This window comes from Cnephaeus nilssonii, assembly GCF_951640355.1.
Source record: "Cnephaeus nilssonii genome assembly, chromosome: 16".
In the NCBI taxonomy this organism is placed as follows: domain Eukaryota; kingdom Metazoa; phylum Chordata; class Mammalia; order Chiroptera; family Vespertilionidae; genus Cnephaeus; species Cnephaeus nilssonii.
Window position 1 is genome coordinate 1,770,392 of NC_137087.1, and position 27,248 is coordinate 1,797,639.

Below are 27,248 nucleotides of genomic sequence, written 5' to 3' on the forward strand. Positions count from 1 at the left end.
GGGGCCGCTTCTCCGGACGTTGCGTCACGCCGCGAGCCGGGGAGCTGCGCGCGCTGACGGCGGAGGCGGGTGGACGGGTGGAGCTGCGCCCCTGCGTTTCTCTGCCGGGGGGCCTGTGGTTGAAGCGACCCGGAGCTGAGGTGTGGTTCCCCGCTGCGGGCACCCGAGGTCGCCGCGCTCTCGAGGTCCGGGTCCGCTGGGGGCGCCGGGTCCGCTGGGGGCGCGAGGGCGGCGGCTGCGTCACAGCCCGCGGCGCGTCGCCTGTGCCGCCCGCAGGGACCTGTGGCCGGGGCGGCGCGGGGCCGTGGCCGACGGGGCTCGCCCTCGCCGCCTCCCTCCCCGGACGGCGAGTGCTGAGTCACCCCGCCGCCCCGCGGAGAAGGGGGTGCCCGCGGCGGTGTTGGGTGCGTGGACGGGGCGAGGGTCGCGAGGGCGCTCGTAGCGGCCCGGGGCTGGGGCGCCCTCTCGGGCGCCTTTAGGGCCGGGATCCGAGTCCCAGGTCCAGCTCCCGGGGCCCCTCCCGCTGCAGCGCAGGCAGCCGCCCGCCCGGGTCCTGGGGGCCGGGCCTCGGGTCGGTGCGGCCCGCGTGCAGGCGGGGCTGGGCTGGGCTGACAGTGCCGGAACTCGGGTTCCCAGGCCGTGCCCGCTCGTGTGACCCCGTGGACGCAGGGCTGGGGGCAGAGCCGGACAGACTCTGAGATGGGCGTTTTTAGCGAGAATTACGAGCTTTGGGGAGAATTACGAGCAGGTTAAAAATACATATTCCTGCAACCCACCCTGGAGGTTGAATCATTAGGACCAGCAGAGTGAGACTCAGGAATCTGCACTTGATGGTGCCTCCCAGGTGGTCTCAATAACGAATATTTTACATCACACTGGAAGATAAGTAATTTTTGGCATGTTTGGCAGAAATGTGTTTGGTTTCTGTTGATGTCTTATAACCTCGCAATGCAGTATGACCTTGAAGAGGTACTAGTCTCTTCCTGGGTTTTGTAGGACGAATTTCCTGAATTAACAAGGGACAAGCAGAAGTTTAACATTTTAAAAGCTCAGTTTAGTCCCTCCTTTCAGCCAAAGATGATTGGCCCCTTTTTGTCTCTGGACCCCTGCCCTTCCTCCGCGGCTCACGGTGGTTTCTGTCTTTGTCTCTCCAGCACCTGCGACCTGCCGGGAGCCTAGCGCAGCACCATGATGCTGGCCGCGAGGCTCGTGTGTCTCCGGACGCTGCCGCCCAGGGCCTTCCGCCCCGGCCTTTCCACCAAGGCCGCCCCTGTGCTGAGGGGCCCCATCAGGAAGGATCCCTGGCCCTTAGCCCCCAGCAGGGTAAAGATCACCTGGATGCCTGGAGGGCTGGCTCTCTGCTCCCCAATTAGTCATTTACTGGAACAGCTAGCCCTGAAAATGTCCCAGATTAGCTCTTTCTCCCCATTAGTTTTGTATCTTTCTGTTCCATCTTCATCTCGTGTGAAAGAGAAAAGGAACTGGAACTTTTCCGTTTTTTACAGCTCTTGGTTTCTCATTAAAATAACTAGTGAGGGATGAGAGCCCTGTTGTAGCATAGAGATCATGGAGCCTATAGTGAAAAACTTACCCTGGGAATATTACCAGTTGCCAATCATATTACTAAACTAGAGGCCCAGTGCATGAAATTCGTGCACAGGAGGGTGTGTCCCTCAGCCCAGTCTGCACCCTCTCCAATGTGGGACCCCTCAAGTCCGTTTAGGCCAAATCCCGGCAGTCAGACATCCCTCTCACAATCCAGAACTGCTGGCTCCCAACTGTTCGCCTGCCTGCCTTCCTGATTGCCCCCAACTGCTTCTGCCTGCCAGCCTGATCACCCCCTAACCACTCCCCTGCCAGCCTGGTTGATGCTTAACTGCTCCCCTGCCAGCCTAATTGCCCCTAACTGCCCTCCCCTGCAGGCTTGATCGCACCCAACTGCCCTCCCTTGCAGGCCTGGTCCCTCCCAACTGCCCTCCCCTGCTGGCCATCTTGTGGTGGCCATCTTGTGTCCTCATGGGGGCAGGATCTTTGACCACATGGGAGCAGCCATCTTGTGTGTGGGAGTGATGTTCAATCTGCATATTACTCTTTTATTAGGATATGTCATTTCAACTTTTGTTTAGGAAATAGTAAAATTGGTCAGGTAAGAGAGAAAGCCATTTCCTTAGATAATAGAATCCTGACATTCAGAAGTATACATTTTGAAACGGGAGGTTGATAAGGACATATACAGAATCTAGAAGAGATTTTACCTTTTAAATGAACTGTTTCACTGTTGAAAAGGAGCTAAAATGGAGGTAGTAGTCATTCCTTTGGCTTTGTGTTAAGGAAAGAAACTTTATTGAGCTCATTTTCCAGATGGAAAAAAATGTAGCTAATAAAGTCTGTAGTTTATGAAATATAAATTCTGAAACTTTAAGAAGTTAAGTTATAAAGAATTAGCAAGTCACTTTGAAGATAGAGCACAAATACAATGGGGTCTCCATTTAACATTTAAATTGGCTACCATACTTTCATAGTGAAAGTACATGCATATAAAGTACCAACTTTATATAGAGTTTTCTAGTGTAATAAGATCCTATTTTATCGTTAACGTTCTGTTGTGTTGTGGGTGGTGTATGTCTTTGTTTTCATGTGTATCAGGAATATGCCACCAAGACAAGAATTGGGATCCGGCGTGGGAAAACCGGACAAGAACTCAAGGAAGCAGCATTGGAACCGTCAATGGAAAAAATATTTAAAAGTAGGTGCCTAACCAGACCTTAATAAAAGCCTAGTGCCCAGGGAGGGTCCTATTAACCCTTTGCACTCGCTTGCTTTTTTCTCCATTCCTTTATTCTAATGCTAACCGTGTCGAGTCACACTCGACATCCGAGTGCAAAAGGTTAACTGACTGCCCTAGAGGCTTCTCGGAAGCTGTACCTTCAGTTCACAGTTTGGAATTCAGTTTTGCAAGTTCAGAAACTAGATTGTTAATCTACCCAAAGCCAGGCAAGGTTCCTTAACCTTGCAAAATGTCAATATATTATGTGGGAGACAGCCCTAATTGGTATCCCATGGGGTATTTCTGATCAGTAAATTGGCCCTAGAAACCAAATTATATGAGTCCTATGGCCATAGAGTAGTAACATTTGTGAACAAATTTAGACTAAAGGGAGTAAGCTGGTCTTCATGAACACCTTTATCCAATTAAAGTTGATAAGTTGTTTCTTTCTCAATATTAAAAGCAAAAGCACCCTCTCCCTTAATTCAGCAGCATAAACATGGTTCACATTTTTCCTTGAGTCCATATAAAGCACCATCTTTGCTACTGTCACTTTAGACACAATGTGATCTAACTCTTAACATTTCTTTCTTATATTTAAAAAAATTATTTTATTGCTTGATTGATTTTAGAGAGAAGGGGAAGAGAGGAAAGAAAACATCAATTTTGTTCTACTTTATATGCATTCATTGGTTGATTCTTGTATGTTCCCTGAACAAGGGTCAACACTCTAACCAACTGAGCTTCCCAGCCAGGGCTCTTTCTCATCTTTGCTTTCTAGTTGTCATGAGAACACACCCCAAACTCTTATGAGTAAAATAATGTATCACAGAAGGCTCCTCACATCTACAGATACACTGCCTCTAATTTTGTTGGAGTGAGATGAAAGGTTAACCAAGTATGATCCTTTTTGTACTAATTATTACACCTATGTTTCAGCAGTGTTCTTACTAGTCCCCTAATTCTAAGGCCATTTCTATATATACTAATTATAGCTATTACAAAGAAGTATGGTGTATAATTTGATTTCCCTCATTTACTCTAAGCATGGGGAAGGGCTTACTGCCAACATTTTAATTTAGTTAAAACATGACATTGTTAACCTCCATTTTCTCCTGTGTTTTGCAGTTGATCAGATGGGAAGATGGTTTATTGCTGGAGGGGCTGCTGTTGGCCTTGGTGCATTGTGCTACTATGGCTTGGGAATGTCTAATGAGATTGGAGCAATTGAAAAGGCTGTGTAAGTAAATTGTTCCCAAACAGTTCTAGCCTTAAAGGCTCCAATTTTCTTCTCATTCTTACCTTTGGCCACTTCGGTATTCTACTTGGTAGGAGAAAAATGAATACAGATAGAATCTCTTGTTTCCTTGACCTATATTTATTCAAACCTAAATAAAATTCTTTTTCCAAGGTTATATGTATTCAGGTAAGGAGAAAATGTGTCTCTTTGTATATGAGCCAAATACAGTTCTAGCCTTATGTCTTTTATTTTTATTATTATGGTCATGTTTATTTTTTTAACAGATTTATTAAGGCATAATTTATGTAAGTTCACCCATTATGAGTATACAATTCAGTGATTCTTGAATGTATAGAGGTTCAACTATCACCACAGCTGTTTTAGAACATTCCCATCACCTCGAAAAGATCCCTTATGCTTAATTGTAACCATTAATCTACTTTTTGTCTTTGTAGATTTACCTTTTTTGGACATGTAGTCAGAATAAAATCATGCTGTGTGTGGTCCTTTGGGCCTGGATTCTTTCACTTAGCACAATGTTTTTCAAGTTCAGCTTTTAGTAGAATGCATATATCTCATTCTTTTTTGTGTGTTTTTTTATTTTAATTTTTTCAAATTTTCCATCACCATTTATCCCCTCTATGCCCTCTTCCACCTCCACCCATCAGCCCCCCCTTTATATGTCTTTATCATTTACATTTTATGGTAACTTCAATGTATGCATCATTTTTTTTTAATATATTTTATTGATTTTATTACAGAGAGGAAGAGAGAGGGATAGAAAGTTAGAAACATCGATGAGAGAGAAACATCGATCAGCTGCCTCTTGCACACCCCCTACTGGGGATGTGCCCGCAACCAAGGTACATGCCCTTGACCGGAATCGAACCTGGGACCTTTCAGTCCGCAGGCCGACGCTCTATCCACTGAGCCAAACCGGTTTCGGCAAATGTATGCATCATTTCCGTGATAAATGAGGTGAATAAGATTTAGAGCAGTAATATATTTCCCAAGACCTCCCAGCTAATCTGATTCAACCAAAATTCACATTCAGAATCTTATAAGTTAACATTTATTTATTTTTTACAGAATTTGGCCTCAGTATGTGAAGGATAGAATTCATTCTACCTACATGTACTTAGCAGGAAGCATTGGTTTAACAGCCTTGTCAGCCCTGGCAGTGAGCAGAACTCCTGTTCTCATGAACTTCATGATGAGAGGCTCTTGGGTTGTAAGTCAGCTTGTTTTTGTTTACCTTTTCCACTACGTATCAAAAGATTAGACAAAAAATATTGGGATGGGTGTTAAAGGGAAAGAATACCTTACTAATTTAACAGGTTTTTGTTCAAATAATATATGAAATTAGTAGTGCAGCTGAGATAGAGTAAGAAGTACACAGTGAAGTATGACAGCTATTCTTTGTTGGATATGTATTTTATAGTGGCAAAGGGGTTGGAAACCAAACTTCTAGGAATGTCCTATTTAGCAGATAAATATCTACCAAACTACCTGTATTTTGCATATCTTATAGCAATTTACTAAAATAAAGTGGGATTCCAAACCATCTTAAAGGTCAGTGGGAAATGCATATCACAAAAACCTAACATTCTATACTATTAAGAGTAGAATAGTGCTACAACTATTCTGAGTTTTCTTGACCCTATATTGAATGAGTGTTTCTTTTTTTTGTTGTATTTTTTAAAACACTGTTTAATCTTTCTTTTTGTTCTCCATTTTTTTATTAAGGTACTAGAGGCCCAGTGCACAAAATTTGTGCACTCAGGGAGGGGTCCCTCAGCCCAGTCTGCACCCTCTTGCAGTCCTGAAGCCCTCAGAGGATGTCTGACTGCCGGCTTAGGCCTAAGCCGGCAGTCAGACATCCTTAGAGCTAGCGCAGAGGTGAGAGAGGCTCCCGCCACCTTCACTGCGCTTGCCAGCCGTGAGCCTGGCTTCTGGCTGAGCAGCGTGACCCCTGTGGGAGTGCACTGACCACCAGGGGGCACCTCCTGCATTGAGCGTCTGCCCTCTGGTGGTAGGTGCACATCATAGTGACCGGTCATTCTGCAGTTTGGTCGATTTGCATATTGGCCTTTTATTATATAGGATTATATGTGTACATATCTTACCATTGCCTTCCCCACCCCACTCCCATACATGCCATCACCCCCAGTGTTTTGCGTCCATTGGTTATGCTTATAAGTCCTTCGGTTGATCTCTTATCTCCCCCACCTCTCCCTAACCTTCCTGCTGTAATTTGACAGTCTGTTTGATGCTTTACTGCCTCTGTATCTTTTTGTTCATCAGTTTATAATATTCTTTATTATCCACAAATGAGTGAGATCGTGTGGTATTTTGCTTTCATTGACTGGCTTATTTCACTTAGCATGATGTTCTCCAGTTCCATCCAGGTTGCTGCAAATAGTAAGAATTCCTTTTTTTTAATGGCAGCATAGTATTCCATTGTGTAGATGTACCACAGTTTTCTGAACCAGTCATCTGCTGACGGGCACCTAGGCTGTTTCCAAATCTTAGCTATGGTGAATTGTGCTGCTATGAACATAGGGGTGCATTTATCCTTTCTGATTGGTGTTTCTAGTTTCTTGGGATATATTCCTAAGAGTGGGATCACTGGGTCAAATGGGAGTTCCATTTTCAGTTTTTTGAGGAAACTCCATACTGTTCTCCACAGTGGCTGCACCAGTCTACATTCCCACCAGCAGTGCACGAGTGTTCCTTTTTCTCCGCATCCTCGCCAACACTTGTCATTTGTTGATTTGTTGATGATAGCCATTCTGACAGGTGTGAGATGGTACCACATTGTTGTTTTGATTTGCATCTCTCAGATGATTAGTGACTTTGAGCATGTTTTCATGTGTCTCTTGGCCTTCCTTCTGTCTTCTTCGAAAAGATTCTATTTAGGTCCATTGCCAATTTTTTTATTGGGTCATATATCTTCCTTTTATTAAGTTGTATAAGCTGCCTGTAGATGTTGGAGATTAAACCTTTATCAGTGATAGCATTTGCAAATATGTTCTCCCATGCAGTGGGATTTCTTGTTGTTTTGTTGATGGTTTCTTTTACTGTGAAAAAGCTTTTTCTTTTGATGTAGTCCCATTTGTTTATTTTCTCTTTAGCTTCCATTGCCCTAGGAGCAGTATCGGTGAAGAAGTTCTTTCGGCATATGTCTGAGATTTTGCTGCCTGTGGATTCCTCTAGTATTTTTATGGTTTCCCGTCTTATCTTTTAAGTCCTGTATCCATTTTGAGTTTATTTTTGTGTATGGTGTAAGTTGGTGATCTAGCTTCATTTTTTTGCATGTATCTGTCCAATTTTCCCAACACCATTTATTGAAGAGACTGTCTTGACGCCATTGTATGTTCATGCCACCTTTGTCAAATATTAATTGAGCATAGTGGTTTGGGTCGATAACTGGATTCTCTAATATATTCCATTGGTCAATATGTCTGTTCTTGTGCCAATACCAGGCTGTTTTGAGAACAGTGGCTTTGTAATACAGCATGAAATCTGGTATTGAGATTCCTCCTACTTTGTTCTTCTTTCTCAGGATTGCTGTAGCTATTTAGGGTCTTTTTTTATTCCAGATGAATTTTTGGAGAGTTCTTTCTGGGTCTGTGAAATATGCTGTTGGTATTTTAATGGGGAGTGCTTTGAATCTATAGATTGCTTTGGGTAGTATGGACATTTTATTTTTTTTATTTACTTTTTTTTTAAATAATTTTTCAAAAATAATATTTTATTGATTTTTTACAGAAAGGAAGGGAGAAGGATAGAGAGTTAGAAACATCGATGAGAGAGAAGCATGGATCAGCTGCCTCCTGCACACCCCCCCACTGGGGATGTGCCCGCAACCAAGGTACATGCCCTTGACCAGAATCGAACCCGGGACTCCTCAGTCCACAGGCCGCCCGTTTCGGCAATATGGACTTTTTTTAAAAAATATTTTTTATTGATTTTTTTTACAAAGAGGAAGGGAGAGGGAGAGTTAGAAACATCGATGAGAGAGAAACATCGATCAGCCGCCTCCTGCACACCACCCACTGGGGATGTGCCCGCAGCCAAGGCACATGCCCTTGACCGGAATTGAACCTGGGATCCCCAAGTCCGCAGGCTGACTCTCCATCCACTTAGCCAAACCGGTTAGAGCAGTTTTAATGATGTTGATTCTCCCAATCCATGAACATGGTATGTTCTTCCATCTGTTTATGTCTTCCTCTTATCTCTTTTTTTCAGTGTCCTGTAGTTTTCCGCGTATAGGTCTTTTACCTCCTTAATTAAGTTTATTCCTAGGTATCTTAATTTTTTTGGTGCAATGGTAAATAGGATTGCTTTTTTTAGTCTCTCATTCTGTAAGTTCACTATTGGTGTATAGAAATGCCATAGATTTCTTGGCATTAATTTTGTATCCTGCTACATTGCCGAATTCATTTATTAAGTCTAATAGTTTTTTGATGGAGTCTTTTGGGTTTTTTATGTACAATATCATGTCATCTGCAAATAAGGACAGCTTTACTTCTTCTCTTCCAATTTGGATGCCTTTTATTTCTTCTTCTTGTCTAATTGCAATGGCTAGTACTTCCAGCACTAGGTCAAACAGGAGTGGTGAGAGTGGGCATCCATGTCTTGTTCCTGTTCTTAGGGAAAATGGTTGTAGTTTTTGCCCATTGAGTATGATGCTAGCTGTGGGTTTATCACGGGGGTCCTCAAACTTTTTAAACAGGGGGCCCGTTCACTGTCCCTCAGACCGTCCTCAAACTACGGCCCGCGGGCCACATGCGGGTGTTTTTGCCGTTTTGTTTTTTTTCTTCAAAATAAGATATGTGCAGTGTGCATAGGAATTTCTTCATAGTTTTTTTTAAACTATAGTCTGGCCCTCCAATGGTCTGAGGGACAGTGAACTGGCCCCCTGTTTAAAAAGTTTGAGGACCCCTGGTTTAGATTCTTCCTGATTGAGTTTTGGAAGGTTATATTTTTCTATGAATATGTCCATTTCCTCCAACTTGTCCAGTTTGTTGGAATAGAGTTGTTCGTAGTATTTTTTAACAATCCTTTGTATTTCGGTGGGGTCTGTTTTTATTTCACCTCTTTCTCTTCTGATTTTGTTTATTTGGGTCCTCTCTCTTTGCTTCATGGTGAGCCTGGCTAGAGGTTCATCAATCTTGTTTATCCTTTCAAAGAACCAGCTCTTGGTTTTGTTGATCTTTTGTATTGTTTCTTTGGTCTCTGTCGTTTATCTCCACTCTGATCTTTATTGTTTTCTTCCTTCTGCTTACACTGGGCTTTTCTTGTTGCTCTCTTTCTAACTCTTGAGTTGTAGGGTTATGGTAGGTAATTTATTACCATGGTTTCTTGTTTTTTGCTGTAGGCTTGCAGAGCTATGAACTTCCCTCTCAAGATTGCTTTCGCTGTGTCCCATAGATTTTGGATTGTTGTGTTTTCATTGTCATTTGTTGCCATGATGTTTTTTATTTTTCTTTGATATCTCTGGTGACCCAGTCCTTGTTTAATAGCATGCTGTTTAGTCTCCATGTGTTTGAGTTCTTTGGATTATTTTTATTGTAGTTGATTTCCAGTTTTATGCCACTGTGATCTGAGAAGATGCTTGATATGATTTCTATCTTCTTGAATTTGAAGAGACTTTGCCTATATCCCAACATGTGGTCTGTCTTTGAAAATGACCCATGTGCACTTGAGAAGACTGTATATTCTGTGGCTTTGGGGTGAAATGTTCTGAAGATGTCAATTAATTACATCTGATCTAGTGAGCCAATTAGGATTGATGTTTCTTTGCTGAATTTTTGTTTAGAGGATTTGTCCAATGGTGATAGTGGGGTATTAAAGTCTCCTACTATGATTGTATTGCTGTCAATCTCTCCCTTGATATCCTCCAGGAAATTTTTTATGTATTTGGTGTTCCTGTAGAGTGTATATATGTTTACCAGAGTTATTTCTTCTTGTTAGATTGCTCCCTTTAGTATTATGAAATGGCTTTCTTTATTTCTTGTTATATCCTTCACTTTGAGATCTAATTTGTCAGATATAAGTATTGCTACCCCAGCTTTTTTTTTCATTTCCATTCACCTGGAAAACCTTTTTCCATCCCTTCACCCTCAGTCTGTGTGCGTCTTTTTTTCTGAGGTGAGTTTCTTACAGACTGCAGATATATGGGTTTTGTTTTCTTATCCAATCCGTTACCCTATGTCTTTTGATTGGGGCATTTAATCCATTTACATTTAAAGTTATGGATTAAATGTAAATGAAGTTCTGAAGTCAAACGGGTACTTATTTGTCACCATTTTTATTCTTTACCCCTGTGTTCCTTCTTCGCTTCCTATTTCTTTTTTTTCTTTTTCTTTTTTTTTTTTTTACAGCAAACCCTTTAGCATTTCTTGCATTGCTGGTTTGGTGGTAATAAATTCACTTAGTCCTTTTTTGTCTGTGAAGCTTCTGATTTCACCTTCAATTTTGAATGATAGCCTTGCTGGGTACAGTATTCTTGGATTGAGACCCTTCCTTTGCATGACTTTGTATATTTCATTCCATTCCCTTCTGTTCTGATGAGTTTCTGTTGAGAAATCAGTTGCTAGTCTGATGGGGGTTCCTTTGTATGTAACTTTCTGTCTCTCTCTGGCCGCTTATAAGATTCTTACTTTGTCGTTGGTGTTTGCCAATTTAATTATAATGTGCCTTGGCGTTGGTCTTTTGGGGTTCATTTTGCTCGGGACTCTGTGAGCTTCTTGGATTTGTGTGGCTTTTTTCTTCCCTATATCAGGGAAGTTTTCTGTCATTATTTCTTCAAATAGGTTTTCTAGTCCTTGCTCGGTTTCCTCTCCTTCTGGAAGCCCTATTATGCGGATGTTGTTTTGTTTCGTGTTGTCCCAAAGTTTTCTTAGGCTCTCCTCCTGCTTTTTATTTTATTTTTTTCTAGAAGCTGCTCTATTTGGGTATTTTTCCCCATATTGTCTTCTAGCTCACTGGTGCAGTCCTCTGCTTCTTCTAGTCTACTCTTGATGCTTTCTATTGAGTTCTTTACAGCAGTGATGTCATTTTTCATTTCTTCTTGGTTCTTCTTCATTACTCATATTGTCGAATTTGTCTTCCATTCTTTTCACCCACCTTATGACCATTTCTCTGATAGCTTACTTGCCTCTATTTTGTTTACTTCCTTTTCTGGTGATGCCTGCTTTTCTTTCATATGCAGGCTGTTTCTTTGTCTCCCCATGGTCTCTCTCTTCCGGGTGCCTGGTTATGTAGTTCTCTCTCTCCTTATCCCAGGCGAAATCTGACCTTTCCGTGGTGGGGTGTAGAGCTCCTCTGAATCCGCGTGTTTGTGCCAATTGGGGACCGGTGTTCTGGAGCTCGCAGCTGTTCGGTGGTTACCGTAGTTGTCGATTTTCAGGCTTCCAATAAGATCCACTTTCCCCTTCCAGATGGCATGGTCTGAATGAGTGTTTCTTGAGAATTTGTTATTTTACTAGATACCAAAAACTGATTTCAAGTGTGGTGACTATTTTTCTACTCTCTGGTTGAAGAGATAAACGAGAGTAAGTGGTAAAGAATATACAATAAGAAGTAGAAAGTTTAAAATCAGTTGAAAGATTATTTTTGTCTTGGACTAGTAGGGAAGTTCCATGAAGGACAGTTTTATCTCATCAGGGCTATTGGAGCCTGTCATTTCTTATTTTAGGAGAGTACAAGGGTAGTCCAAGTTTGCAAAACAGCTTGAGCAAAGAAAACAGTTATTAAAAGTGCCTTTACAATTCCTTAGCATATTTGAGGGCTGGAGTGTGAAGAAGACAGAAAGGGGCTGTGTGATTGGCAAGCTGAGAGGAGTGCCTAAGCAGTGAGAGGCCATTGCAGAGAACTGGAACAGCAAAAGGCTGATGGGTATTGGAGTATGGAGAACTAGTGTGGAAGAGCCAGTGTACTAGCTCTGCCTTTGCAAGATCTGATGATAAGAGTGTGAACTAGAACAGTGAGTGTGAGGCTGGACGGGAAGAGAAGATGGGAGAGTCTATGTAATACTCAGAGATGTCCCATGGCAAACCAGTTCTCCATAGGTAGCCCAAATCCATCTAACCTCCAAATCTGTAATATTTCCACAGATTGTACATTCCAAAAGGAGAAACACTTACAGTAGCATAGCCATGTGGACAGTCAGTATTCTTAGGATATTACTGCTCAGATGGGTGTCATGGATTGCCTCGCCTACAGGTTCTAGAATGCACAAGAATAAGCATGTGCATTCTCACCAGGAATGTTAGTTTAATCAGTACTACGTAATTTACAATAGTGCTTTTTGTAATTAAGCAAGCATGGCTATATGAGGAAGATCAAAATACACAAAGGAGTTTAGCCCCTAAAATAAGACGTTAAAGAAGTTTTGTGCATGGGCTATATTCTCAACTCCCTGTGGGCATTAGACCACTCTCATGTGCTTTTACTCTCGTACTTAAGTAAAAGTTTAGGAAGCCAGACAGATGCTACACTGGTGAAGATGTAGTCTTTTTTTTTGAGGGGATGACATGTCTGTAGACACTGGTCACTGTACTAAATGTCTTTGGAACAGAGGAGAGTAATCTGACACCTCTTGGCAGCAAGGGGACCCACCATAAACCTTCCCAGACAAAGAGGAAGTTCTGAAGTCAAACGGGAAAGAGTTCTTAGGCACAATGAACAGAATTTAAAGAGGCATGAGCCTGAGGCATGTTTGTAGCCCTACTAGTTCTGTGCAGCTGGAGTGGAGACTGGGAAACTGAAAGGCAAAAAATGGAACTGGATCATGAAGGTGCTTAAAAGAAAAAATGTAATTGTGATAAATAACCTGAAAATGCTTTGCACAGAGATGTATGAAGTAGTTTTTAGTAATTGTGCATTGGGAAATGGTAGAATAGAACTCGGCATGTTTTTCTGTTTAATGTGAATGAAAGCAGCCGGTGCCTGTGTGTCAGTCAGTCAGTGCAGATGATGAGGCAGGTCTAGAGCAGCACACAGGATTCGTAGCATCTGGAGAAAAGCCTTCCCAACCAGAAGCATTTGCATTCAGTTACGGTGGTTTTTTTAGTAATTGGCCTGCTATCTGATTCTGTCCAAAAGCTACAAGTTTACAGTTTTTCCTTTAAATTTCCTGGATATTTGTTATCATCGTTCTTCCATTACCTATATTTCTTTCTTGTTATACACACAAGGAATCTTTACAAGTCATAACAATGGAAATCTAAGGCAATGAAAATGGAAGAGGGCCAAGTCAGCCAGAAAGTTTGAAGGAAAGAAACAGTCTTATTTCTCCTCTTTTCCATGTGCTTTTACTTTTTCAGGTTTCTTTTAACAAGTGTGATGTCTATGTTTTAATTGGTATATCTTGACTAATATTTTTAAATGCTATTAGTGCTATACTAAAATGTAATTTAAAATAATTATTCTGGACTTTTAAAGAGATTTTGTGAATCCTATGTCTAAAAAGAATAAAGATTTTAAAAGATGACGTTATTAGTCAAAGCTTATCTCATTCACTTAAAACTGTCTGCAAATTTAAGGGTGCTGGCACTCTTGTAACTTGGCCAAATGGAAATAAAGGCCTTTAATGTGTTGGGAAAACGTGGTTTAATGGAAAGACTAACTGAAAATTAGAACTTGTGGGCTTCTACTTTGTTGTTGTATAAGGATAGATTTTCTTAGTAATATGTGTTCTTTCAGACAATTGGTGCAACCTTTGCAGCCATGATTGGAGCTGGAATGCTGGTACAATCAATACCTTATGACCGGAGCCCAGGCTCAAAGCATCTTGCTTGGTTACTGCATTCTGGTATGTTCTAGTTTTCCGTTGTTATTAAATAAATCTTGATTATTACCTTTTAGGTGGCTTTTCACAATCACACATGCTTTGTACATAATTTGGTTAAGCTTCATGTTTAGAAAACACTTGTAATTTTCTACTTACTACTGTTCATATACTAAGACCATGGACATCCCCAGTAGTACCCTGGCCTCATGTATAGTCTAGTACAGTGGTCGGCAAACTGTGGCTCGCGAGCCACATGAGGCTCTTTGGCCCCTTGAGTTTTTAGCAAAGGCCAGCTTAGGAGTACCCTAATTAAGTTAATAGCAATGTACCTACCTATATAGTTTAAGTTTAAAAAATGTGGCTCTCAAAAAGAAATTTCAGTCGTTGTACTGTTGATATTTGGCTCTGTTGACTAATGAGTTTGCCGACCACTGGCCTAGTACTGTGTTTCATCTAATACCAGGAGGATTTCAGGCCTGATACCCATCACAAAACACATTTGTGTCTGATGTGTTTAGGTCAGTTCTTGGCACAAGGTAACATTGGGTAGGGCAAAGGCTGTCAGCCCTGCTATTGCAGGGCAGTTTTCATATCCTTGTAGGTATATGCTGTGAATTTTTTCTTAATTGTTGCAAGACAAGTGTTTGAAAGTTCAGACAAAGTTTTCTACCTCAAGTTTCCTGGCATAGTTTGTTTCTAGGTTGAATAAAGAGCCAACCAGACCGAGAAACAAAAATGCTTCTTCGGTGCATGTTCTCTACCGCAATACAATTTATAAGCATTTCCCTGAAACTTCAGGGAGACGGACTCGGAAGTGTTCTAGCATGGTTAGTAAATGGAAACCAGGTTTTTGGCACTCAGTAACAACTTGGGGTGAAATATGTCATTTATGTTATTCATATGCTATCTTTATTTTGGTAACAATTAGACAGCATGATTTCCCTACCTTGTTTTTAAGAGTCTTTGGTGTTAGGTTACTCAATCATAGATGTTCTCCCTGGAGATTTGCAGGACAAATCACTGGTTGGGAGGGAGATGGTCCCTTTTCTTCTATTACCAATGACCTGCTTTAAAGAAAATAATTATTTAGAAGAACAGACTGTGCATTTGTTAATAAGACTTTCATTGAATCACCAAAATTCTCACCATCTGAATTTTCACATTTACATTTATGTTTCTAAATCTCTTGGCTACTGAGTAGTTTTGCACCTGTTTCCCATTTTAGACAATGAGTTCTTTGAGGAAACAGGGTTAGTGTCTTTTTTATCTAGGATAAATAGCCAGGAGGCAGCCAATCAGTGATTCTCATCATTGATTTCCTCCCTCTCCTCCTCTCTCTCCCCCTGTCCCCTCTGTCCTTCGTCTCTTAAGTCACTTGTTGAATTGAATCAAGCATTTCTACCGGCTTTGCTTACAAAACCCCTTTAAATCTGATGTCATTATAGCATATAAATTACTTGGGTCAGTATTTTATGTGTGTTGTGGGGGTGGGGTCCTTAAGACTAATTCACTCAGCAATTGATTAGTATTCAGAGGCGAGGTTTATTACAATGAAAGGATGCACGACTGGGTCAGCAAGGGGAAAAGATACAGACAGTCTAGAGTTGGAGAAACACACAGTCTTTCCATGCTCTCCTTCCTGTGGGGCACACCGAGAATGGGAAAAGCGGAGGGACGTGTAGTTTTTCTGCCCAGGGAAGCCAGTAGAGACTTGGTGTCCAAGGTTTTTATTTTCAGTTTATTTGTTTATTTGTAAATATATTTTTATTGATTTCAGAAAGGACGGGAGAGGGAGAGAAAGAAATACCAATGATGAGAGAGAATCACTGATTGGCTGCCTCCTGCATGCCCCACACTGGGAATTAAGCCCAAAACCCAGACCTCTGCCCTGTCCAGGAATCAAACTGTGACCTCCTGGTTCATAGGTCGATACTCAACCACTGAGCCAGGCAGGCCAAGCCCAAGGTTTTTATTGAAAGCTGATCATGTAGGCACCCTCCTAGCAACTATCAGAAACCAGACTCCCTGCCCTGGCTGGTGTGCTTAGTGATTGGAATGTCAGCCTGCACACCAAGGGTCACAGTTTTGATTCCGATCAAGGGCATATACCTGGGTTCAGGTTCAATCCGTAAATCCCTAGTCCCAGTCGGGGCACATGTGGGAGGCAACCCATCAGTGTGTCTCTCTCACATTAATGTTTCTTTCTCCCTTTCTCTCTCCCCTCTGTCCTCCTTCTGCCCCTCCTTTCCACTCTATTTAAAAATATATATATATATCAATGTAAAAATATCTTCAGGTGAGGATTAACCACAAAAACAAATAAAAAAAACCAAACCAGACTCCCTGAAGGAAAGCAGGTCTTTAGCATAACTCATGTGTTTGCACCAGTAGCCTAACCCTGTCCGTTAGGGAACTGTCCAAGTGCCAGGTTCTCAGATAAGAGGCAGGACTAACCTGGCAAGCAGGCCTTTGTAAAGACAGCCCTAGGCCTGCTGTGTTAACCCCGGGCTGCACAGTATGATGGCCAATTTATTTTCTTTTTTTAATTGTTGTGGCTCAAAATTTGTTTTATTCTTCATAAACATCTTAGGAAGCTGGGTAGATATTAGCATATTCATATTGTATAATTGAGGAAACTGAGGCTGGGTGAGTCACACACCAGGAAGCACCAAAGTCAAAATTGGCACCCTAGCCTTGTTTTTTCAAGTCCTGCACTATGCCCATTTATTATTCACTGGCATGATTGAGATGGGACCCAGAGGGGGTTTGGATGATTCAAGGACAACTACTCAGCATCAAAAGGACATCAAAGCTGACATTTTTTATCCACATGTTTAGTACATCAGTGGTCTCAGTCAGGACCAAGTGATACTTAGCAGGCATTACTGAAATGCTCATTGAAAAACTATTCTAATTGTGTTATTCCCCCCAACTTTATTGAGATGTAATTGACACATAATATTGTATAAGTTTAAGGTGTGCAACATGTTGATGTGATACACGTATGTGTTGCAGAATTATTACCACCATGGCATTAAATAACACTTCCACCCCATATTTGCCATTTCTTTTTTTCTAGTGGGAATATTTAAGATTTACTTTCTTAGCAACATTCAAGTATATGATGCAGTATTACTAGCTATAATATCTGTCAAAAATTCAGAAATAACAAGTAAAATCAGTGAATTACTGAAATAGTAATTAGTAAAAGTTAATAGTACACACACCAAAATGACAGTCTGCAAACTGGGAGCACTTAACCAGAAATATGGAATGAGGCTCAGGTATCTATACTAATAAAAGCCTAGGTCAGTGATGGCGAACCTATGACACGCGTGTCAGCGCTGACACGCGTAGCCATTTCTGATGACATGCGGCCGCATGCCGAGGATGAAACATTTGCTGCTCCTGAGGATGAAACATTTGTGAAATAATGTTTTTTCCTCAAAGTGACACACTACCCGAGTTATGCTCAGTTTTTTGGCGAAGTTTGACACACCAGGCTCAAAAGGTTGCCCATCACTGGCCTAGGTGATCCTTGCGCCCTCGTGTAATGCCCTCGCATCATCACAAGATGGCCGCCACAAGATGGCCACCACAAGATGATCGGCAGGGGAGGGAAGTTGTGGGCAACCAGGCCTGCAGGGGAGGGCAGTTGGGGGCGAGATCAGGCCGGCAGGGGAGCAGTTAGGTGTCAACCAGGCCAGCAGGGGAGCGGACTGAATAGTGGAACAACTGGTTGCTATGACGTGTGCTGACCACCAGGGCCAGACGCTCAATGCAGGAGCTGCCCCCTAGTGGTCAGTGCGCTCCCACGGGGAGTGCCGCTCAGCCAGAAGCCCTGAGCCAGGCTCATGGCTGGCGAGCCCAGCAGGCGTGGTGGGAGCCTCTCCCACCTCTGCAGCAGTGCTAAGAAATCCGACTTCGGTGGGGAGTGTGCCTAAGCCATCATTCGGACATTCCCCGAGGGCATGAATTTCATGCACCAGGCCTCTAGTATTATTATAAAGCAACTTACATAGTGAGAACGCAGTGGCTGTTCGTTCTTCACAGGGATTGGTTATAATAGAATTTTCTGCGTTACCTCATATCAACCTTGGGAAACAGTTCAAATTTTGCTAATGACTTCCAGAGGCATAAGCAAGAAATGACCCAGGTCAGGTTAATCTTGTAAAATAAACTAAATTGAGCTTTATTTTTATGACTAAATTGGTTTTGTCTGCCCAGGGAATGTTCACATCTAGTCTCCATTTGTTTATTTTAATGTCATCATGCTGTACATTAAATCCTCAAACTTGTTAATCTTAGAACTGGAAGTTTATAATTTTGACCAGTATCTCCCCAGTTCCCCCATCTCCCGCCTCCCTCCCCCAACCCCGCAAACACCTGGTAACCACCAGTATACTCTGTTTCTCTGAGTTTGATTCTTGGATTCCACATATAAGTGAGATATTACGGTAGTTTTCTTTTTCTGACTTATTTACTTCGCATATTGCCTTCAAGGTCCATGTATGTTGACAAAAATGGCAAAATTTTATTTTTTATGACTGAATAATATTCCATTGTGTATGTGTGTGTGTGTATATGTATTATACACACACACACACACACACACACACACACATATTTTACCCATTTATCCATTGATAGACACCTAGGTTTTTAAATCTTGACTATTGTGAATAGTGCTGCAATGAACATGGAAATGTAGCTATTTCTATGAGATCCTGATTTTAATTTCTTTTGATATAAACCCAGAAGTGGGATTGCTGGATCATATGGTAGTTCTGGCTATAATTTTTTGAAGAACCTCTCCACTTGTTTTCTACAGTGGTTGAACCAATTTGCTGAATGCCAGTTTTCATTCACAATAATAATGCGCTATCCTTGTTAGTTTTATAATTGATTTGTCCTTAAGCAGCAAACAGCTATAACCACTTCAGATTTTCATCAGAAAGTGTCATTGAAAAATCTCTGAATAGTCTCCTTAAAAGTTTTGATAAAAATTTTGTTGTCAAATGTAAAACTGATGGAAATCCTAACAGAAATATTATACAGAATTTTTATTTAGTATATTTTCCTAGAGCAAAAAATATTTTAAAGTTATTCATCATGAAATAAAATTAATTACCTTACTACTTGACCTAAAAATGTTATTCTCACAAAAGAAACACACTAGTATTGAAATTTTAGTATGAAGACAGCTCTGTGCCTATTCTATGAGTTAAACTATGCACATTTAATGTTTAAGAAAAGGGTACGTAACTTCTACTCACCATTGAAATAATGCCTTATCTAAGATTGATTGATTGATTGATTGATTGATTTGTTAATTCTCACCTGAGGATATTTTTTCCATTGAGTTTTAGAGAAGATGGAAGGGGAGAGGGAGGAGAAACATTGATGTGAGAGAGACACATTGATAGGTAGCCTCCTGCACATGCAGGCCTGCAACCCAAGTACATGCCTAGACCAGGAATTGAACCCGGATCCTTCAGTCTGAGGGCCAAAGCTCTTACCACTGAGCCAAACTGGTTAGGGCAAGATTTATTTTTCAGTTGAATTCTATTTACTTGGTTAATTATATTGATAACTTTCACTGTAATTTTTATGAGGCTGTTTATAAATATCTGACAACAAATTACTTTTTACAAGTTATGATTATGTTCCTTATTACACAATGTAACAGCAGTGTCCTTGAAGTTTCTACATTTAAAAAAAATATATATATTTTATTGATTTCAGAGAGGAGGCGAGAGGGAGAAAGAGAAAGAAACATCAATTATGAGAGAGAACTACTGATCAGCTGCCTCCTGCATGTCCCGTACTGGGGATTGAGCCCACAACCTGGGCATGTGCCCTGACTGGGAATTGAACTGTGACCTCCTGGTTCATAGATCAACACTCAACCCTGAGCTACATTTAAGATTAGCATAATATACTCACTTTCTCATCTTACTTTGTTTAAGACTAAAGTTAGGTTTGAATCCAAAAAATTAACTACAGCACAGAATTTGACAATCACTAAAAATGTAGATTAGTGTTTGTACTTGTGAGTTGTGGCTGTTTGACTAGGAATAATGCTGCTATTGTGATTTTAGAATCTGGATAGCCCCAAATTTTGGTTGTAGGATTTTGGGGGTAGTGTTACCTAAATCAGGGGAAGGCTTTTTGTATCGCACTGTCTAACATAAGGTAAATAGGTTCAGAGGGCGTGTTAGAAGTGGCATTTTCCCTTTGGTTGTTAGTAAAAAGTAACCACTTGCTCTCTCCAGGTGTGATGGGCGCAGTGGTGGCTCCTCTGACGATATTAGGGGGGCCTCTTCTCATCAGAGCTGCATGGTACACGGCAGGCGTCGTCGGAGGCCTCTCCACCGTGGCCATGTGTGCACCCAGTGAGAAGTTTCTGAACATGGGAGCACCCCTGGGAGTGGGCCTGGGCCTCGTCTTTGTGTCCTCACTGGGTAAGCCACTGTGCTTTGACAGTTGGTTCTTGGTTTGTGATGTACAAAATCATCTTAGGTACTCAGGTTTCCTACTGGAGGGAAAATACTTAGTCATTTTTAAAAGTGGTTTAAAAGATCTGTGCTAATTAGACTGGATTTTCTTATTTGGCATCATAGCAAATCATTACTATTGGCTTACCAAATGCATCTAAAATGGCAAAGTTGGTCTGGAGAACATGAGCATTGCTCTGATGCAAGAGCCTTCCTGTAATGTGGGTAAGCCACCCTTTGCAGAAATGAGTATCATGGGTTTTGAATTGAATGTATATAAAATTAGATCATGCTTATAACTGAGATGCTTTTTTACCTGTTCAGTATACCAAAGAAAAATTTTAAAAATAGCATTAACTATATATACAGTTAGAGAAAAGTCCCCTTTTTAAAAAAAAAAAACACCTCTTTCCCCATTTTGATTTCAGGATCTATGTTTCTTCCACCTACCACTGTGGCTGGTGCCACTCTGTACTCTGTGGCAATTTATGGTGGATTAGCTCTTTTCAGCATGTTCCTTCTGTATGACACACAGAAAGTCATCAAGCGTGCAGAAATAGTGCCAGTATATGGAGTTCAAAAATATGATCCCATCAATTCGTAAGTAGTCTTTAATATCTTTGTTATATAAAAACATTTGTTTTATTTTGTCCTATTTTGTTTTATGATTATACTAGAGGCCCGGTGCATGAAATTCGTGTGAGGGGGCGGGGGTGGAGGGTTGTCCCTAGGCCCAGCTTGCACCCTCTCCAATCTGGGATCCCTCTCATAATCCAGGACTGCTGGCTCCCAACCGCTTGCCTGCCTGCCTGATTGCCCCTAACCACTTCTGCCTGCCAGCCTGATCGACGCCTAACTGCTCCCCTGCTGGCCCGATTGCCCCTAGCTGCCCTTCCCTGCCAGCCTGGTCACCTCTAACTGCCCTCTCCTGCCGGCCTGATTGCCCCTAACTGCCCTCCCCTGCTGGCCTGGTCACCCCCAACTGCCCTCCCCTGCTGGCCCTCTTGTGGCAGCCATCTTATGTGTTGGAGTGGTGGTCAATTTGCATATTACCTCTTTATTATATAGGGTAGGATTAGTGTCTTAGGGCTGCCATAACAAACTACAAACTGGGTGGTTTAAAACAAGAGAAATGTATTCTCTCACAATTGTAGAAGTCTCAAATCAAGGTGTCTTCATCGTTGGTACCTTCAGAGGCCTCTGTGGCAGAATTTGTTCATTGCCGCTCTTACCGTCTTGGCAGAGCCAGCATTCCTTGGCTTGTAGATACATCACTCTGATCTCTACCTCCGTCTGCACGTGGCTTTCTTCCTGTCCCTGTCCGTTGCTGTCTCTTCTCTTCTTACAAGAATGGGAGTCATATATGATTAAGGCCCACTCTACTCCAGTATTCATCTCAACTCACATCTTAATTATATTCGCAAAGATCCAGTTCCCAAATAGGGTCACATTCACAGATAACCGAGGATTAGGACTTGGACATACCTTTTGATTTCAACCCACAACAATGGCTTTGTCAAATTTTACTATTTTTATTTCTATTGCTGTTTGGTCTATTATTTCTCTAGTAAGCTGTGTATCCATAGAAATTTTATTCTATTGCAACTAAGTAATATTTAGGTATTCAGTTAATTCAGAATAATTAGTCTTATGGTGTTCTTATTGATCAATTACTTTTAATATTTAACAGACTTTATAACTGAAGAAAAGATGTATTTGTTGGGTATTCATTGGAAAGTATAAGTAATTGACTTGAAATGTTTAATTGAAAAGACTTTTACTAAAAATTGGAAATACCTTAGTATGAAAATTTTGTTTTGGAGATATTTAAATTTAACTGATATTAAGTGTTATATAATAATGCTGTTTTCTTTTTTCTCCACCAAAGTAGGTTATTTTATTGAATAATTTTCCTGAGTTTCATGGTGTTACCACATATTTTTAAAGTAACTTTTTATTTATTTATTTATTTTTATTTCAGAGACAAAAGGAGAGAGAGATAGAAATATCAATGATGAGAATCCTTAGTAGGCTGCCTCCTATATGCCCTTCCCTCCCACCCCCGGGGGTTTGAGCCCGCAACCTGGGCATGTGGCCCTGGCTGGGAATCTAACAGTGACCTCCTGGTTCATAGGTTGATACTCAACCACTAAGCCATGCCAGCTGGGCTAAAGCAATTTCTTATTCTTTTCTTAAAATTATATTTATTGGAGTGGTACTGGTTAATAAGATCATATAGGTTTTAAGTGTACCTTTTTATAATCCAGTAGAGGCCCGGTGCGTGAAATTCGTGCACTTTGGGGAGGTGGTCCCTCAGCCTGGCCTGCACCCTCTCACAGTCCAAGAGCCCTTGGGGGATGTCCGACTAGCAGCTTAGGTCCACTCCCCGTGAGTCTGGCTTCCGGCTGAGTGGCACTCCCCCTGTGGGAGCACACGGTCTTTCCGCCGTTCGGTCGATTTGCATATTAGCCTTCTATTATACAGGATGATCTGTTTATTGAGTGGTGTGCCCACCATGCAAAGTCAGATCATCTTCCGGCACCATATACTTGGCCCCTTTACTTTCTGCCCCCCTCTGGTAATCACCATCCTATTGTCTGTCTGTCTCTGAGTTTCAGTTTTATATCTCGCATATTAGTGAAATCACGTGGTTCTTAGCTTTTTCTGACTGATTTATTTCGCTTAGCATGATATTCTCAAGGTCCGTCCATGTTGTCGCAAATGACAATATTACACCTTTTCTTGTGGTTGATAGAATCTCATTGTGTACTAGTATATGTACCACATCTTTACCAAAAGACACATAGGTTGTCTCCATGTCTTGGCCACCATGAATAATGCTGTAAATGTTTTAGAGTTTTTCAGGTAGATGTTGCTGGATCATATGGTAACTATTCTTAATTTTTTGAGGAACTGCTGTTCTGTTTTGCATAGTGGCTGCATTCCCACCAGCAGTGAATGAGGGTTCCTTTTCCTTCACAACCTCTCCAACACTTGTTATTACTTGTCTTGTTGATAATAGCCATTCTAACAGGTGTGAGGTGATATCTCATTGTAGTTTGGATTTGCATTTCGCTAATAGTAAAGTTGAATCTTCTTTCATATATCTGTTGGCTGCTTATATGTCTTCTTGGGAGAGGTGTTTGTTAAGATCCTTTGCCCATTTTTCAGTTAGATTTTTTTGTCTGGTGTCCCCATGTACAAAAAATAATTCAGAGTGGATTAAGATCTAAATACAAGATCTGAAATAATAAAATACATAGAAGACATGGGTACTAAATTTATAGACCTTGGTCATAGAGAACATATTAGGAATTTGAACCCAAAGGCAAGGGAAGGAAAGGCAAAAATAAATGAATGGGACTATATCAAACTAAAAAGCTTCTGCACAGCAAAAGAAACTGCTGACAAAACAAAAAGGCGACGAATAGAATGGGGAATGATATTTGCAAACAACAGCTCCAACAAGGGGTTAATATCCAAAATATATAAAGAACTCATGCAACTCAATTTATTTGTCTTTTTTTAATACTGAAACTGTAATGATTTTAAAATGCTTCTATAATGCTTACAGATTCATAATAGTTTCTTTGGATGAAGGGGGAGTAGGGCCTTAAGGAGAGGGTATATTATATTTAAAAATGCCAGACTTGTGTCTAACACGAAGGTGTTTCTTTTTTTTTTTTTTTTATTCTTGTATTGTCTAGCACCCATTTCCCACCCCCCCTCCATGGCCCCCATCAAGATATTATATTTTTTTAAAAAGATATTATATTTAGAGTGTTAGAGGATAGAATAATGATTTTTAAACTGCTCATTGCCATTTAAAAGATTAATCTGCCAGAAGAAAATCTTGACTATTTTCTTGTCCAGGACTTCCTTAGTTAGCATATCTTGTTTTAAAATTTCCGTCTTATATACCTAAGATAAATAATCAGTATTGCTTTTTCTTCTTTTCTAGATTAAGAAATAGTTTTTATCATTGTTATTAGAATTACATACTTAAACGGGTATTATTTTCTTTTCTAGGATGCTGGGAATCTACATGGATACATTAAATATATTTATGCGAGTTGCCACTATTCTAGCAACTGGAAACAGCAGAAAGAAGTGAAGTGACTCCACTTCTGACATCGTTAGTGCATCAGGTTCCTGGCTTGTCTAATAGGGCAGGTATTCATTAAATAGTTTGTTCAAGCAGCTTTTGTTGAAGTTTAGAAGATAAGAACTTGTCATCATGTTTGAAATGTCCCAGTAATATGATCCTTCAGGTCTGCTTTTCCTTCTGGAGAATAAATTCAGTAGTTCTCTGCCAGATAAGCGCACACGTGTTCAGTTCTCATTTTTGAGTAATTCTGAAATGTTTTAATGAATGTGAAAACTGAGGTTTGTGTATGAGAATTTTAGTGTTTTAAATTTTGTTTTGTTTGTTAAGTAAAAATTAGCAAACTTGTGTTTACCTGTTTAGATTTTGAAATGCAGAATTTTAACAAGTAATGTCATGAGTGGCATGGAGATTTGGTAAAGGGACCAGAAAGAAATAAAGGGTCACCTGCAACCTTCCTTTGAATACTGGCTTTAGGACTTGCTATTTGGAAACAAGTGATCACTTTAACGTTTGTCGCCTTAACTTACCGAAAGCATTGAGCACAAAACAAAGGCGTAGGTGATAGCATTGCCTGCTGTTCCTTTGCAAGCCTCTTTCCGGCAGAGATGTGGCCATAACGGCTTCTCATGTCTGACACGGTTAGGGCACTCCGAATGTGATCATACAGGATTCCTGGTATAAAATGCGTGTATGTGCAAGCTTTGTTTGTGAATATTCTAGAACAAAATATTCCTTAAAATACTTCCTCAGGATAAAATATTCAAAGTATACAAACAATTGCTGGATTTTTTGCATATTTATTGAAATGTTTAATAGAATACATGCTTTTGTTTTTTTCACCTCTTCAACTCTTGCAGCTTTATTAGAAAAATCTGTTTGTCGTTTACACTATGAAGGCAGTTTTTCTCCTGAGACTTGGTTTCTCGGGTTCCCTCTCAGATAAAACACTAAAAGAAGGAAAGCAAAGCTACTCTTTCTTCATGGAGTACATCAGTCAGAATTGTAATGGGCAAAATACTTCCTGAGAGTGTCCTCTAGGAGAATTTTCCTTCTCTCCTTCAAAGACTGTTCCTTAACTCTCTTGTGACATTTATAAATGTTTGAGAACAAAAGAGTTATTTTTAGAAGTTCTTAATGAATGAAATGAATGTGTATGATTATTGAAATGATTGGTATTTTTTACAAGAATTTATTACTGTAATCCAGAAAAAAGTATTCTAGCCACATCAAGTTACCGAGGATGCTTATTTTTGAAATATTAAAGGTTCCAGCCAGATGGTCTGTAATGATTGGTCTGAAATTTTTCCATCTGAACCATATGCATATTTTTTGAATAGGGCATTTGTTCAAGAAAGCGGCTTATTCTCTTCCCAATATAGTATATATATAGTGCAGTGTGGTTATGACCATGTACTGACAGCTGGACTGCCTTTATTTGAACCCCAACTCTTCCACTTCTTATGTGACCCAGGCATTATGTCACGGCACTGTTCCCATTTTCTCATCTAAAATGGGGAGGACAGCAGAGCCCACCTGAAGGTGACATGCGCTGCCACTTCCTAAACACTGGGCATTTTAGCTACTGGTTGATTTGTTTTTTGTTATTTTCCCCCTGAGAAAAATTCTATTTTTTCCCTACTTTGGTTCTGGTACAATGTTAGTATGACCTTAACGTGAAATCTTAGAATTCCTTTTGTCACATTTTGGAACCCAAAGTTCATATCTTGATGCTTGGATGGTATCACACACACAAAACAAAATGTAATTTTAAGCATGGCTGTTAGGCAGAAGCTTATCCAGGAAATCAAGTGTGTTTGTGTTTTAGTGACCTCGTTTTTCACCTTTTCTGACTGTGCTAAGACAGTGAAGACCTTTCAATAAAAAGTGTGTCTGCCATGCTAGCTGGCCAGGGGAGACACATCTCCACGAAAACAGCCATTGTTCGTTATGGTGTCAATCCGAGAAGCCAACAAAGGACTGAGTTTCCAAGCTGACCCAGGAGGAAGTCTTCAAGTAAATACATAGTTACAGTGCACAAAAACGGGCACTTCATACAGCAGAAGGATGACGGAGGACGAGGAGGGACATGGAGAAAGATGGCAGGAAATGAGACGTTCCCTTGAAACCTGGTTTCCTGCTCACAGCATGTGTGTTCTGTGCTTAGAACACTGACCTCTTGGTCTTTTCTGTGCTCTTTGAAGTGTTAGCATCATGTTTCCTTTAAAGTTGTTCATTTGTATAGAATGTGTCCACATTGGATTCCTGAAACTAAATGATACCCAAGATTTGTATCATCCTAGTAGGGTGGGGGTGTCTAGAGAGGCTGGTGTGTGTGTATTGTGTGCTAAGCCCTTTGCACAAATGATAACCTTCCTTTGAACTAAGTGCTGCTGTCTTCATTTTGCAAAGGAATACACTGAAGCCCCAAGTTTAATTTTTGTAACAAGATCATATGGCTGGGAAGGAGAAAGTGGTAGAGTTGAATGATCCTCCTAACCTGTTACACTGGGAAGTCTGTGAAGAGTGCCATAGGGCTGAAATCCTATTTGAGAATCAAAAGTACTGTACCAATTAAATAGGCAGGCTGGGATTCTATTGAGCACACCTAGGACGTTAGAATTCTAGTGTTTATCAAAAGGAATTGACCTCAGTCAAATGGTGTTGATGCTTTACTTCCTCAGGTCCTTTTTTTATTATTATTATTGATTTTTTATAGAGAGGAAGGGAGAGGGATGGAGAGCTAGAAACATCGATGAGAGAGAAACATCTTACCAACTGCCTCCTGCACGCCCCCTACTGGGGATCAAGCCCACAACCCAGACATGTGCCCTTGC

At 40.9% G+C, this 27,248-nt stretch overlaps 1 protein-coding gene across 2 annotated transcripts; it reads left to right on the top strand.

Annotated features, from left to right (window-relative positions):
* Positions 1-25,695, top strand: GHITM (growth hormone inducible transmembrane protein). 2 transcript variants are annotated; one of them, XM_079793964.1, is made up of 9 exons: positions 1-140; positions 1,155-1,323; positions 2,647-2,746; positions 3,896-4,007; positions 5,097-5,238; positions 13,722-13,830; positions 20,085-20,273; positions 20,735-20,906; positions 24,336-25,695. In XM_079793964.1, the coding sequence occupies exons 2-9, from the start codon at positions 1,189-1,191 to the stop codon at positions 24,418-24,420; spliced, it is 1,044 nt and encodes a 347-aa protein (XP_079650090.1). In that variant the 5' UTR covers positions 1-140; positions 1,155-1,188; the 3' UTR covers positions 24,421-25,695. The 2 variants fall into 2 exon arrangements, with proteins under 2 accessions (XP_079650090.1, XP_079650089.1); XM_079793963.1 differs by having other exon boundaries at positions 25-185.
* Positions 25,696-27,248: the final 1,553 nt, after the last annotated feature.